Source organism: Chiroxiphia lanceolata, chromosome 2 (genome assembly GCF_009829145.1).
Source record: "Chiroxiphia lanceolata isolate bChiLan1 chromosome 2, bChiLan1.pri, whole genome shotgun sequence".
Taxonomy (NCBI): Eukaryota; Metazoa; Chordata; class Aves; order Passeriformes; family Pipridae; genus Chiroxiphia; species Chiroxiphia lanceolata.
Window position 1 is genome coordinate 31,384,923 of NC_045638.1, and position 14,430 is coordinate 31,399,352.

General features: G+C 40.7%; 1 protein-coding gene across 3 annotated transcripts in view; it reads left to right on the plus strand.

Annotated features, from left to right (window-relative positions):
- The window catches only part of AFF3 (AF4/FMR2 family member 3), a 326,376-nt gene that overhangs the window by 50,333 nt on the left and 261,613 nt on the right, over nt 1-14,430 (plus strand). For all 3 annotated transcript variants that reach the window (XR_004355358.1, XM_032679791.1, XM_032679792.1), the window contains exon 3: nt 5,198-6,031. Coding sequence is in view for 2 of the 3 variants with exons in the window: in XM_032679791.1 (XP_032535682.1) it covers nt 5,198-6,031 (834 nt within the window). In the remaining variant the exon portion in view is untranslated. The remainder of the gene's footprint in view (nt 1-5,197; nt 6,032-14,430) is intronic.

Below are 14,430 nucleotides of genomic sequence, written 5' to 3' on the forward strand. Positions count from 1 at the left end.
TCCCCACCAAATTCCCAGAGAATATGCATGATTCATTGAGAATCGGATTTTATGTGTGTGTGTGTGTATATATATATATATATATTTATATATGCATATGTATAGAGCTTCTTATAGTATTCAGCAGCAAGAGTGAAATAAACTAGAACTATCCTAACAATATTTGAGATGGAATTAAAGCTAGGAGGTGAAGGTGACGGTGCCCTGTTTCTGCAACACTCAGAAGAAAACAATTGTGTAAGAATAGTGGGTGAAGGTCAAGCAGTACAGTAAGCATTATGCCATGGCCAGGGTTAATGTAGTGAAATATGTTGCTGTTTGCTTTTTTTTTTCTATAAACATTACCAAGAAAATTTATCTGCTATACGTGTTTTGCCCTCACCAAAGGCAGAAGTAGCTTAGGAGTCTCAGCTCCCTGTTTTGCTTCTCATGGTAACATTAGTTTGATGAGGCACAACCATCTTTTCTCACTCCGTGTTAGAAGGGTCAAGCAGGATCTTCTGCACTTTACAGAAGGCTGAAAACAGAGCCCTTGTGAATAGGACCAGAGAGCAGTATCCCACAGAGGCTGCTTCTCTTCCCCAGTTAAACCAATGACTTTGACAGCGTGCATCAAAACATCATCATGTATTGTCTGGTGTGCCTTTCCAGTAGCGTCCAAGTTACTGTTAAAACCACCACATTGTGAAGTCTTTCCCTCCATGCAGCATCACTTGTCCTTGATGCTTTGGGTGCTTTAGTTCCTCTTTCCATGAGACATATTTGGGACCTGGCACTTGGCTTCTGCACTTGACTTCCATGCTTCCATTTTTCTGCTTGTGCTTCAGGGTCAGTTTTTAGCTTGCTCTTCTTCCAGATTGTTGTTTGTATTTAGTCCCTAATAAAAAAGAAAAATCTGCCACTTTCAAACCATGTCCCTTGATGAAACACAGCTCTATCTGCCTTGAAGCTGACATCCAGCTGCCAAAATTTCAGATTCATTACAAAAACATTTAGAAACCATGGCAAATGTCTTGAACTCCTCAAGGATCTACATGAAGAAGTCTACTGTGAGACCAGTCAAGGGCTAATCCATGGAAGAGAGCCTGAAAAGCATAAGTCAGCTGTGACTAGGTATTTCTTGAGGGCTCTGTTTCAGTGAAGACCTAATGATTTTCCATTTGGTAGGTGCAGTTGAATAGACCACTCACAAAAAGGACCTGGCCTTTTGCTGGGTCCCCACTACTGTTTTGTCTGTGGTGCCTCAGGTTGGTAATACTGAAGCTCAAATTACTTATAAAAGTGGTACAGTTGGAATATTTTGTGCACTTTGATTATTACCTCTGGGCCAGTGTACTGACTATCATGACACAGGCGTGATATGTCAGGGACACACCAAGAGTTTCTGAGTTACGATGTCTGAAGGCACCTCTATGCAACCACAGTTTAATTCTGTCAACTCTAATAGGAATGATTGAAAAATCATTACCAACTCTAGAAGCAAAGAGGATACTGAGTGGATATCCTACTGGGTGATCAGAATAATGGCTCCATCCTTGCTTCTTATCTTTAAACACTATGTCCCTCTTTTGGACAATCATGTAAAGAAGGTGCTGCAGAAATACATCCTACAGCTAACTTTGTCCAGGAAACACGGCGAAAGGCAAAGCCCAGGACAGCAGTATAACTCACAGCTCTGTTGGTGTGACAGCCACAGTTGCTTGGGGCGACCAGTCATTCTGGTAGTATTAGACATCAAAACTTCATCAGTGACGTTCTCCGAATGTCATGTATACACTGGCAGCAGACCATTGGGCTATCTGAACTCATCCAAGCATTTGTGAACTTTCAGTGTGGGGGACAGAGCTGTGGCTTGGGCATTTTGATCTTATTGTGGAGAGAGGCTAACTGCAAAAGAGGAAACCTTTCTGCAAAAGGAAAACTGAAACCCATTCTTAGTGCATTTATAGATGTTCAGCTTTTGGGTGTTTCCAAAGGAGAATGAAATTATAGCAGACATTCACTGCAAGCTCTGATCAAATTCAGTATTCCTCTGCACAGCTTGAGAAACACGAATTAAAGCCAAAGGATATGCCATTCAGAAGGCCATATCTGAAAATCAAAGGCAGACTGGAAATCTCTTAAATCTTATGTCCTCTCTCACCTTGACATGTATCACTACTACTGTAACATCGAATTTTCTCAAAAATCCTGACTCTTTGGGTTGCCCCTTATCCTGTTCAAAGTATCCATAGCAACCCTTTATGAAGGATTACAGGAAATCCAGTATCATTTACTTAAAATCTCTTTTAGAGGGGGATGTGAAAAATAGAAAATTAGTTCTGGATATTTTCTGGACAGAATATCTTGCCCCATTAACCATGTAAGTATTTTTAATGAGGAAAAAAATTCTGATGGCCTTCTGGGCAGCCATCAGGTTTATTTTTAGAAGTGTTGGATGTTGCCATCTTCAAATGCGTGGATTCATCTTGCATTGCAGAAGAATATCAGAGCACTCTAAGTTAGACATGTTTGGACAAAATGCTTTTCCTAGTTACTCATTTTGTGACCATGTTTTCCTTATGTGAATGCCTAAATAAGGCCAGCAATGTTTCAGAGCAAATAGTAGGACAGACTAAAGCTCGTAGCAGGTTTCTTCAGATCCCATCATGTTCCCAAGAGGATTTAGGTGAATTCTTCTTTATGAGATCAACTCCAAACAAAATCTCACCTCACGTTATCCCCGGTGTGTCCTGAAGGAATAAACAACACAGACCAGTTGTCAGCACATGCTGTGATACCAGTTTGCTGCAATTATTCTTGTGGTTATCTGGGATCTGTCAATACAAGATGTCTATGTGTGACCATCACATCACATCCATATAAAAGACAACCTGATGGCTTTTCTGAGCTAGTGATAGTCTACAGATAATCTGCAATGAGGCTTTTATTTCCTTCCCATCCAAATAGCAGCGATTAGAAAAAAATAAACCTTCTTTTAGGGAAGTTGGATTTCTCAGGGGCAAAACTTGCACACAGATTCTTTTATGCTCATGGAGCTAGCAGCATTGGGGTGGAGAACTGCCCTCACAAGCTATCCATGCTGTAGGAGACTTGTGGGTGCCAGGGGCCCCATTCCATTTGGTGGTCCTTGTTGCCACGCTCTGGCAGGGAAACAAACCTAATACACACACTGGCTGAATCAGACTGAGTGCAGGCCCAAGGACAGATCTCCCTCCATAGAGGGCAACTGGAAAAATATTTCTCTACAAGGAATCTGCACAGGGTGGAGAATCCACAGGAAACATAGAAGAGATCCACTGGGAAAAAGGAAAATTTCCCACGTCTTCTGGAAAACAGTTCTACTGGCCAAGGAGATGCCCAAATGTAGAAGTTATTTTATTGACTCCAGGAGACATGAGTGTATCTCCAACCTTCTTTCTTTTCAGATGTATGTGATGCTTCCTACTTTTGAAACCTCATTAATAGTTTCCTTTTCTTTAGGATATTGATGTGATTCCTGTGAAGTGAAGGAACACCCTTTTTTAAATCACTTGCTGTCTGTGAATTAATGCTTCATAGTTCTCTCCATAGCAGATTGTTGTCTTTATGATAGTAACAGCTGTATGTGCAGAGGGAAGATCAGGCTGTAGTGGTTGAGCCATCTTATTCCAAGTTTGAAAAGCAAAGCTTTGGATGCAACACTTTTGAGTTTTTCCCTTCCCACTCTCCTTCAATATATATTTTTGATATATATTCAGGTCTATTAGCACAGTAACAAATATATATCAGAAAGCTAGCTGGGATATATTTTACATAGTTACAAGGTAGTGTCCTTGAAATTTGAGGGCAAAAGTTTCAAGCAAAACAGAACTGCTTCTACTGTTTGACTTAAGAATGCTTCCACTGTAGTCCTCTGAAAATTTGCATTTGGCAATCAGAACACTCATTTATGGGGCGTTTTTGCTTGGGTTTAGCTTTCCTACTAGGAAACCCTAAAAAAGCATTGTTCCAAACTGGGTGTTACCCTTACATACCTTCCCTTATATATTCCAGTTTTCTAGAGTAATTGATGTGGTCACTACATCTTTCATATTTTTTTAACATAACTTTAGGGGGATCTTCTCCAGTCCCTTTTTCTCCCTTCTTTCTTGTTCTTTCTGTTTTCCTCTAAAACAGAGAGTCTCAAGATGAAAGCTTGGCCTTCTGAAACCAGTAGGAGTTTTCCCATTCAGACTCCATGTCTAGAAGAGAGAAAGGAGAATTGCACTGCCTCATTACTGTCTTCCTCTGAAAATGTAAAGTAAAGGACATCACACGCCTGAATCTTGGCAGGGTTCAGAAAAATCCCTACTGCATAAATGCTAATGATACACTCTTTTGCTTACAGTGGCTTTTTAAAGCAGGAGTCTTCAATCTTTTCCAGTATGTTTTATTTGCTTGTTTTGTTTCTTTGTGAAGCTTCTGCCTTTTCAGTCAGGAAGTAAATGGGTTATTTTTAAGACAATAATTAATCTTAAAGGGTAGGAAGAGTGTCTATGTTCCCTCTGCTACTCACAGCAAACACTGAGCAATGTGAAAAACTTGGTGGGCGTTCCGTTTACTTTTTCTTTAAAAGAAGAGAGTGCCCTGGAATGAGCATCCTGTCTCAGAGCATTTTCAAAGAAGGGACATAATCATCTGTACTTTTCTCATTTCCCACAAACTGTTTTCAAGTCACCTTATAGCATTTGGCTGGCTTAAATTGATGAATTTGTTCAGTGTTTGCATGGGACATTGTGTGGCTTCCCAGATGGTTATGAAAACTTAGGCAGGCAGAGAAGGAAATTGGGAATGCAGTGTTTTCATTCATGGCTGAAGGAGAGCTTGTGTTGAGCTATAGGAAAAGTTTTATCATGGTCAGATTTAATCCAAACCATTCTGTGTAGTTGCAATAATAAATTTTCCAGTTTCCAGGTAATATACTTTAAGTACGGCATGATATCAGTGATAGATTTCTTTTTTTATATACTCTAAGGCCCTTTATAGCTTTTCCAGTTCAGGGTAGATTTAAGATGTTGACAAGTGTCTTCAGAGACAATAAGGATTTTCGATTTCATCCCTCAACGCTGCTGCTGAATAAGGCAGTGCTACTTCAGTAAGGATTTCAGCAGAATCATGCAGGGAACTTTGTTTTCTTACATTGACTGTTGCAGAACACTCAATTTTTGTTTTGCAGACTAACAAGGGGGATGAGCTTTCCAATCGCATCCAGAATACGTTGGGCAACTATGATGAAATGAAAGACTTGTTAACTGACCGATCAAACCAGAGCCATCTCGTTGGGGTTCCAAAACCTGGCGTTCCTCAGACGTCTCTCCCCAAGCCTGATGACCATTTTATTGCAGACTCAAGACTGCCACCTCCTCCTCCCATTTCAAGCACTACTTCTTCCAAACCGTCATCCCTAGCTGCCCAGCAGAGCAAAAGTACCACAATGGGCTGGCAGAAGACTGGGCGTAATGCCGCTTCAGATGGCCAGCAGAGAGTGAGCAAACATGGACACCGGTCGCTGGAGTCACACAAGGGTGACTTCAAGTTGGCGAACCAAAAATCCAATCTGGAGAAACTAAAACGCTATGCATCAAGTCCCACCTCCTCTTCCTCCACTTCCTCCTCCTCCTCCTCCTCCTCCTCCTCCTCCAATACTGCCCAGCAAAGCTCACTGAGGGCCACGTTAGGAGACAACATCAGTAGAGTGCAGCAGCCAGCAAAGCTCAGTTGTAGCTCAGAAGGAGGAACTCAAGCACAAGAGAGGCCAGCAAAACATGGTGGTGGGCACTGCGTCCAAAACTTCCCACCCTCTCTTGCTTCAAAGCCCAGTCTCGGTCAGCAAAAACCAACAGCTTATGTAAGGCCAATGGATGGTCAAGACCAGGCTCCTGATGAGTCTCCAAAGCTGAAGCTACCAGCAGAGACGACCAAATCATATAGGGGAGTGCCTTCCAACAAGCCTGATTCGACCAGGCCCAAGTCAAAGATAGCCAAGTTCAGCATTCCTAAGCAAGAAGAAGTAAGTGTTTTTATACTTCTTATGACATACCCCTGTAGATGGATGGATGATGCCTTATTGCACCTGTTTCTTTTACACATTTTTAACATATTAGTTTGCATGTTGAAATTTTTTGGTAACACTGACATAGTAAATTGTGAGTAGAAACCTCACAGTAATTTAAACATATCTCAACAGTGTCATCAGGATCTCGCTGTCATCAGGACCATAACACTTCCTACAAAGGCACATTTTCTAGTAGCATATGTTATTTCACTGATTTTTTTCTGAGTGTCCACATATGAAATCTGGATTTTTTTTTCTAGGCAGGTATATTGCTTCTTACTGTTCATTGACTTATTTCTCTGTGGCAAAGATGAAATGAAGTGCATATGATCAGGAGTAGTTCTGGTACCCTCGATGTCAAAGTAGTTTCACAATCTAAAAAAATTACTTATATGAAATTTGTGAAAAACATTATGAAATTTGTGGAATAGATGAGAATACAGCAAGGAAACTCTCCTTTTAGTTCATAGTTTATGTTTCATTCCAATCTCTGAGAAGACTGAGGTTTGCTTCTTAAGGAATTGCCATCTGTAGAAACCCGGTGTAGTGGGTTGACCCATGCTACAAGTACGAAAAAGTGTCTGAAGAAGCTTCTAGACAACATTTCTGTTTCATATTTACCAGCAGTAAATATGAAAGATTTCTGCTTTACATTCATTTATTTCACATTCATTTTATGCCAGTAGGACATTTTGCTTTATCACTTCAACTGTGATTTTCTGTTTGGTCTTTTTGGATGGGGAGGAAATGACCGATTTTGGCAGAATAAAAGGTGATTTTTTTTTTCCAGGGGTGTATTCAGAGGCCTGTATGCCATTTAAGAGATGGTCTCATCATCCTCTTAATGCAAATTGGTAGCACTCCCATGACTTTAAAAATTCATAGTATTTATAAGACTAAAAGACTATTTGACTGCATCTCTGTGACTTTCTCAGAGAAGAGACTATGATTGTTTACTCTTACTTGACAGCTATGATGTGTCTTGATATGTTTTTAGTCTTAAAATTTTGTTTCTGGCATTGTTAAAGGAGAGGAAAATCTAATTTCTGAAAGAGTTCTCTGGCCTCTTAATGCCCATTTTTCAGAAATGGAGTTGACTCTTGTATTCCCCCCTTGGTTTGGTTTGGGAGAGAAATCTCTCTGGAAGCAATTACTTCTGTGTTTTTTCTATAAGTGAAAATTCCATCAGTTCCAAACAGCACATAGGTAATATGTTGTTCTGGAAAAAGGGGTTGTTTAGCCTCTTAAGCCAGATTTCATACACAAATTTAGCATTCACAAACTGCTGTAATTGTGCAGATAGATCAGGTAATTGCAGATACTAATATCCATTTAGCTATTATTGCGTCTTTCAGACTTGTGCTTCTATGTGCAAGTGGGAAATATTGTTAGAATTAAGGATGCCTGTGGCAAATATCTGGCTCTTTTGCATTTTCCCCCTTTACATGTATGCAATGCTCTAAGGACTAGTTTGGAAAGTGGTTTTGATAGGCAGTAATTTTTTTGTCTGAGATTCAAGATTTACCATTTGCATTCAAATTCACCTACCTCAGGAAAGAAAGATTTCATTTGTTGTATCTAATCCATGCTGATGCTTAACAGTAAGTTTATACTGCAGTTTCTAGACATGTAGACATATTTGAGATAGCTTTAAACTTGTTTAGATACAGATGGCAATGTAGATTATGGTAGGAGAGAGTGGACTGCAGAGTAACCACTAAAGTATCGCCAACTTCTCACAGATTTTATATGATGCAGTATTAATAAAACAGTATTTGATAACATAAAATAAACATTTAACAGAATTTGAAGGAGGTGGACAAAAGCCATTGTATACTAGGCTAAAAATAAATATTATGAAAAATGATGGACAAATTACTAAGAAGACAAATAGTAGGTACTATAGGTGTTGGGGTTTGAAACTGGAGCTAATGAAAGACAATAATTAGATCTGCAAGATCAATGCAAGACAATGTCAAGAGAGCTGAGAGTCCTGGTGATAAAACTGTCCTGGTGATAAAACTGACCAGCTTTTTTCCTTTACCCTGATGTTTACTTTGTTCTACCTTTTTCAATCCCAAGTGGCACAAGTTGAAATTGGTAACCCACTGGTATTGCTACAGGGAGAAATGTTCACAGAATATCACAGAATATGCTGGGTTGGAGGGGACCCAAAAGGATCATCAAGTCCAACTCTTAGCCCTGCACAGAACCATCCCCAAGAGTCACACCATGTGCCTGAGAGTAGCATCCAAACACTTCTTGAACTCTAGTGCTGTGACCACTTCCCTGGGGAGCCTGTTCCAGCAGAGACACCCTCTTTCTAATATCCAACCAAAACCTTCCCTGACACAACTTCAGGCCATTCCCCTTGGGTCCTGTCACCAGCCACCACAGAGAAGAGATCAATGTCTGCCCCCCCCCTCTTCCCCTCACAAGGAAGTTGTAGACTGCAATGAGATCTCCCCTCAGTCTCCTCCTCTTCTGCAGGATGAACAGACCAAGTGACCTCAGCTGCTCCTCATACGGCTTCCCCTCAAGATCCTTCACCATCTTCATTGCCCTCCTTCGGACACTCTCTAATAGATTAATGTCTCTCTTATATTGTGGCACCTAAACCTGCCACAATATTCAAGGTGAGGCTGCACCAGTGCAGAGCAGAGCGGAACAATCACCTCCCTCAACCGGCTGGTGATGCTTTGCCTGATGCTCCCCAGGACATGACTGGCCCTCCTGGCTGCTGGGGCACTGCTGACCTGCTGACTCATATATTGACCAAAACTGAAAGTTTTTTCAGTTGGTGTTGCCTCATCCATCATCCTCTTAAATTTCTGCTTTTAAACTCATAAATTTTCTTCAAATGTTCACCATCCCCTATTAGGGAGAGAAGTTTTAAGCTGCTTTCAGCACAAAAGCTGTCATGATCCTGTGAATATTTGCAGGCAAGATGAGGCTTCTGTTTTTCAGGGTGAGGCTAGGGGTGTTGACCAGGAAAGGCCTTGTATCCGTAGTGGCTGTGGGAAGAGTAGCAATGCCATATAGGATGATCATGAGGGAAAGCAGGCTGACAAGTAGACTACAGCAGCGCCTGGAAGCTACATGGAGACAGAAGTGAGAGTGGCAGAAAGCTGCCTAAAAGCAGCCAAGAGAATATAGGAAGAAGGACAGGGGCAGGGAGCTTGGGGGTAGGGTATCTGGAATGCCGATGGTAAAATGAAGCTTTTTGTCTGGTAAAATAAAGAGTGGCTGCAATGGGCTAGGTAGGGCAGTTAGTGTGCTCTAGGGGTTAGTGTAAGGTGTTTCTGGCTCCTGGTCACCTTGTTGTCCACCAGAACCCCCAGGTCCTTTGCTGAAGAGTTCGTGTCCAGCCAGTTAGCCCCCAGCCTGTACTGGTGCTGGGGTTATTCCTCCCCTATTCAGGAATTTATGTTTTCCCTTGTTGAACTTCTTGAAGTTGATGTCAACCCATTTCTTCAGCCTGCCAGTATCCCTCTGGAAGGCAGCACAACCTTCACCAGAAAGTCGTATCAGTCGCTCTTCCCAGTTTTGTACCATCTCCAGACACGCTGAGGGTACACTCTGCTCCATCATACATGTCATTACTGAAGGTGTTAAATGGTATCGGCCCCAGTATTGGCTGTGGGGACTGGGCTCCAGTAGGAGTTTGCACTACTGATCACCACCCTCTGGACCACTTTTATAATAAAGCCTTTGCTTTCTGTCTGCATGTTTAATTTTGTCATTACACAGGTTTTTTTTACTTTCAGCTCTTAAAATGTGTTCATAGTGATACCATGGTCCAAAGCCTATGGTTTTCAACTTAGCCTAGAAAAGTTCTGCAGCTGCCTAACTGAACTGAAAACTGAGCTGCAGAAGGCTGTAAGAAGAAAAGTTGCGAAGAGGGGAAGCAGATTAAAAAGAGGGGAAGCAGATTAAAAAGAGGAAAAATTGGAGGGGGCAAGGGGCAGGGGAGAAGCTATTGAACCTGATCAAGTAGAGAAGTGAATGGAAAGAAATGACCATTTCCCCAACTCTTGCAGAGTGGGGGCACATGAAGTGATGAGCAGTTCTGTGTGATGTTTCAGTTTTAATTTGAACATCATGTGACTTTGGGCAATTTCAAGATCCACAGAGAGAATGAGGGAATAAGAATATATTGTTATAAATCTTCTGGTTTACAAATCCACTTACTAATGCATCCAAGTTGAGTCCTCTGTTTCCGTGCACGTATGTTTAGCTTATAGTACTTTCCAGAATCTATCAGTATATCTAATACTCCCTCTATACTCTGCTTTTGTAAGAACCCACCTGTAGTAGTGTGTCCAGCTCTGGGGTCCCCAACATAAGAAGGACGTGAACCTGTTGGAGCAAGTCCAGAGAAGCAACACAGGCATGATCACAGGGCTGGAACACCTCTCATATGAAGATGGGCTGAGAGAGTTGAGGCTGTTCAGCCTGGAGAAGAGAAGGATCTGGGGACACCTTTTAGCATCTTCCAGTGCCTAAAGGGGGAGCCCACAAGAGAGCTGGAGAGAGACTTTGTACAAGGGCATGTAGTGATAGGACAAGGGGTAATGACTTTGAGCTGAAAGAGGGTAGGATTAGATTAGATATAAGAAAGTAATTCTGCACTGTGAGAGTGGTGAGGCACTTGAACAGGTCACCCAGAGAAACTGTGGATGCTCCATCCCTGTAATTGTTCAAGGCCAGGTTGGATGGGGCTTTGAGCAGCCTGGTCTAGTGGAAGGAGTCCCTACCCATGGCAAGGGGCATGATTCTAGATGATCTTTAAGGTCCCTTCCAAACCAAACCATTCTATGATTCTGTGATACCTATGCACTTTCATTTGTGTTTACCAGTTTGAAGGAACCTTCAATGGAAAAATAAATACATAATGAAACCAAGTTAAGCCTCCCTGTAAGAACTGGAGAATAAGAAGTATCATACAAAGGGTGTGTGTCTTCAGCAGGATACAAACTCCTCTTCTGTATATCCCATGAGGTTTTCAGAGAAACAGGGCACAGAGTTGGCTGCAGTACAGTTATTATTCACTGGCAATAAAATCAGTTGAATACAAATTATAGACCATTACTTTTCAATACATGAAAAAGGTTGATTTTTAATGCAGTTCAATACCTCATATAATATTTTTAATCAGTTTTGGAAAACCTTCAATAACTTGACACAGGCTGAAGCTTATAAATTTTTTTAATTGTTGTAATGAGAATAATTTGGATAGACATGTGTGTAGAAAGGTAGCAGTTACTCATTTGGGAATTTAATCTTTAGGACCAAGGTACCTCAGTGTTAATTAGAATCCATACCCAACCTCCTGGTCCTTCCAAAATTATCATACTGCTCTGTAGAAATGATAGCTCATCGTCTCAAGTACTGCTATTTCACATTTTAAACTACTTATAAATTACATTGCTTAGGTACCCACTGTATTGGATAAAAGGGAAGAGAAATTTGATACGAGGGTATAGAGGAAAAAAGGCAGAGAAATCAAGTGCCTCTTTTTTCTACAATGTTCTTGAGTGAAACAGTAAGAAAAACCTAGAATGGCAAATCATGTTCTTTATATTTGAGTTCTGTTTTCAAATTTCATTTTAGAGGCTGCATGCTGCTTTTTTATTACATTGAAGAAGCCTTACCTATTGTCCTTTACTTACTTCTCTTATGGGTTATGGAACAAGGAAATAGAGGTTGTGTTCAGGAATGACTATGAGTCTAATGGTAAAAAAGGAAGATTTGATTTTGTTAAATTTGGGAGCACATTTATGTGAAATGTAGATAAGGTCATCATGAGGACGTGTTCTTATTTCACTTCACAGAGTACTTACACAACTTCTTCTGCAGCAGAAATGCACGATAGATTAAATGTTGAGTTTGTTTTTTTCTTTTCATTTTTACCCTGATCTTACTCAGGCAAATTCCTATTTGCCTGGATAAGATACTCTCTGCAGTCATTCTCCTTCAGGGGGCTATATATAGCTATCAGTATCTGGCACACGCGCTGGCAAGTGTCCTTTAAATCTGCAATCTTTTTTTTACCTCTCAACTCTGTCCCCACATATTAATGGAAAGCAAAGACACCCTACAATTTTTTCCTCCATCTGAAAAAACTCTTCAACATTTGACCTTAATGTTGGTAATTTGTTCAAAATCAGTCTCTTTTAAGAAGAGCTTTCGTGCATAGCGCATATAATAAGCAGTTCCATTCCTGTTTAAAATTGAAAGTGGAAGTTCATGTGTGAAAAAAACAAGTGCTGCTATATCTTACTTGATAACAGAAGGTCCAGAGTAAACTAAAGAGGGAAGATACTCATTATCAGTGCATGCTTCCTCTGGAATTACCACATACCTGAATCTATGGGGCAGTAGAGGTGAAACAGTGTCTCAGGAGGAAGGAAAAGGGTTTAGAGGAGAACAAAGTGCTTTTCCTCAGAGGCCCAATGCCACATCCCTCTGGCTCCAATGGATCCTGTTGAACTGTTGCAGGACTAAGAGCTGAATCCAGGTTTTTCTTTTCTACTTCCCAGGCTGTTCATTTCGGTCCCAGAAAGGCAGAAATGAAAATAAAAGAGTAATTGAAGATGCTTTTAGACAAAAAGGGAGGGAGAGATTGAATGCATTAGCAAAACGGTCCAGACTTCTTCCGGCACCATTTCAGGATGTGCCCAAAGAGGCTGGAGACATAAGCTCAGAATTAAATGTGTTGATACTCCTCTACCATTTATTGACTTCATTGAAGAACTTGCAGCGCTTGAGAAACCAGTTAGCAATCACGGCACTCGAGTATTTGTAAGTATGAGCCAGTTGTAGATGTTTTCTTTCCCAGATGTTCATGGGAATGAGTTAGCAAGCTGCGTTTACAAGAAGACACAGATCAATTCATCCCTGTAATGGTAGCACTGACCTTCCCCACAAATAAAGGGTGTTTTTCCATGTTAAACAGGAAGAACTGCACAACAAGAGCAGTGTGGTGCAAAGATCCCTGCTAGTTGTGAGTTATTCAGGACCTTCGAGTGTGTCTGTGGGAGGGAGGGCTGTGCATTACTGCTTGTTTTTATGTAGGAGAATTCAACAGAGTAGAACTGCAAAGAAAGAGTGTATTAAATAGAGTAGTGTTGGAAACGCTCTTAACGAACACAGTGGAGACCACAATGTGAAGGAATGTTTTTTTGGTATAGTTTTCAAGTTGTGACTCAAGCCTTTGCCTTTCTCGCATTCTGCAGTCACTGAGGCACACAACAACTCTGTGTGCAGGCAGCTCCAGTGAACACAGTGGACCTAATCTCTCTGGTTATTCTTCCATGGCAGCTCTTGTAGAGGGAAAATCCTGTTTAGATACCTTTACTTTTAGAGCTCCATGCTGTTTCTACCCTCAGTGAAACAAGTTTCTCTTTTGAATTAATTGTCAGTACATTTTTTTCTTGGAAAACACTAGCTAAACTTATCTATAGGTTTTTCAAAATAAAGAATTTAATAGAATCATAGCCTCTAAACTTTTCTGTATGGACTGATTATGGTGAATCTCTTGCTCCTATTTGTTTTTCATTGGTAGGATGACTATGATCAGAGAAAAATATCTTGAAATAGAATGTAAACTCACGATTGTGAAGAGAATTCCTTAATCTTTGCACCTGCTGTTCTGCAAGTTTTCTCTGAGGTTGCTACTTTCTAATTACTGAAAAAATATTTTAATTCAGTTCATTGGGATCTTTCATAAGTCAGATACTCCCTTTGATAAAACTGGCCTTTCCATCTTTTCAAAAGTTGAAAAGCAACCACTTTTGGGGTAAGGATAGCTTGATTGATGTACGAATATGATTCATTGTGAGAAACATTTATTCATCATGCATTTTTGTTTTAACCCCCCAGAGTGGATAGTTTGGTTTATGAATCAGCTCTGGAGCTGATACAAGAGTGAATGCATAAAAATGTCCACAACCATGTATAATTGCTTTTTTAGTTCCTTGTAGTAAGCACTAAAGTTATTGATGAAGGAAATAAGATTTCTGGAATTAAAACCCCCAGATTTTAATGGCACATTTTGTCTGATTTTTTTTTTAATCCGTTGTAGTCCTTATGATGATAACTGCATGTAATAAAAATCCTCCCAACCAGAAACAAAGCAGTCTAACAGACATCATTTGTGAAATGTGCCTGAGAAGATACTGTTATCACTTTTCCACCTCTGCCCCCATTAGCATGGATTGCTCCCAGGCCTGTAAGGGTATTCAGCAGTTGGAGAAAGCAGTCCTTTCTGGACGTGGCTGCAGGAGCTGCATGGTACTCCAGCCAATACGAGAGGCTGTCCTCAGTGCGAGGTTGTGGCTGAGCATTTTCTC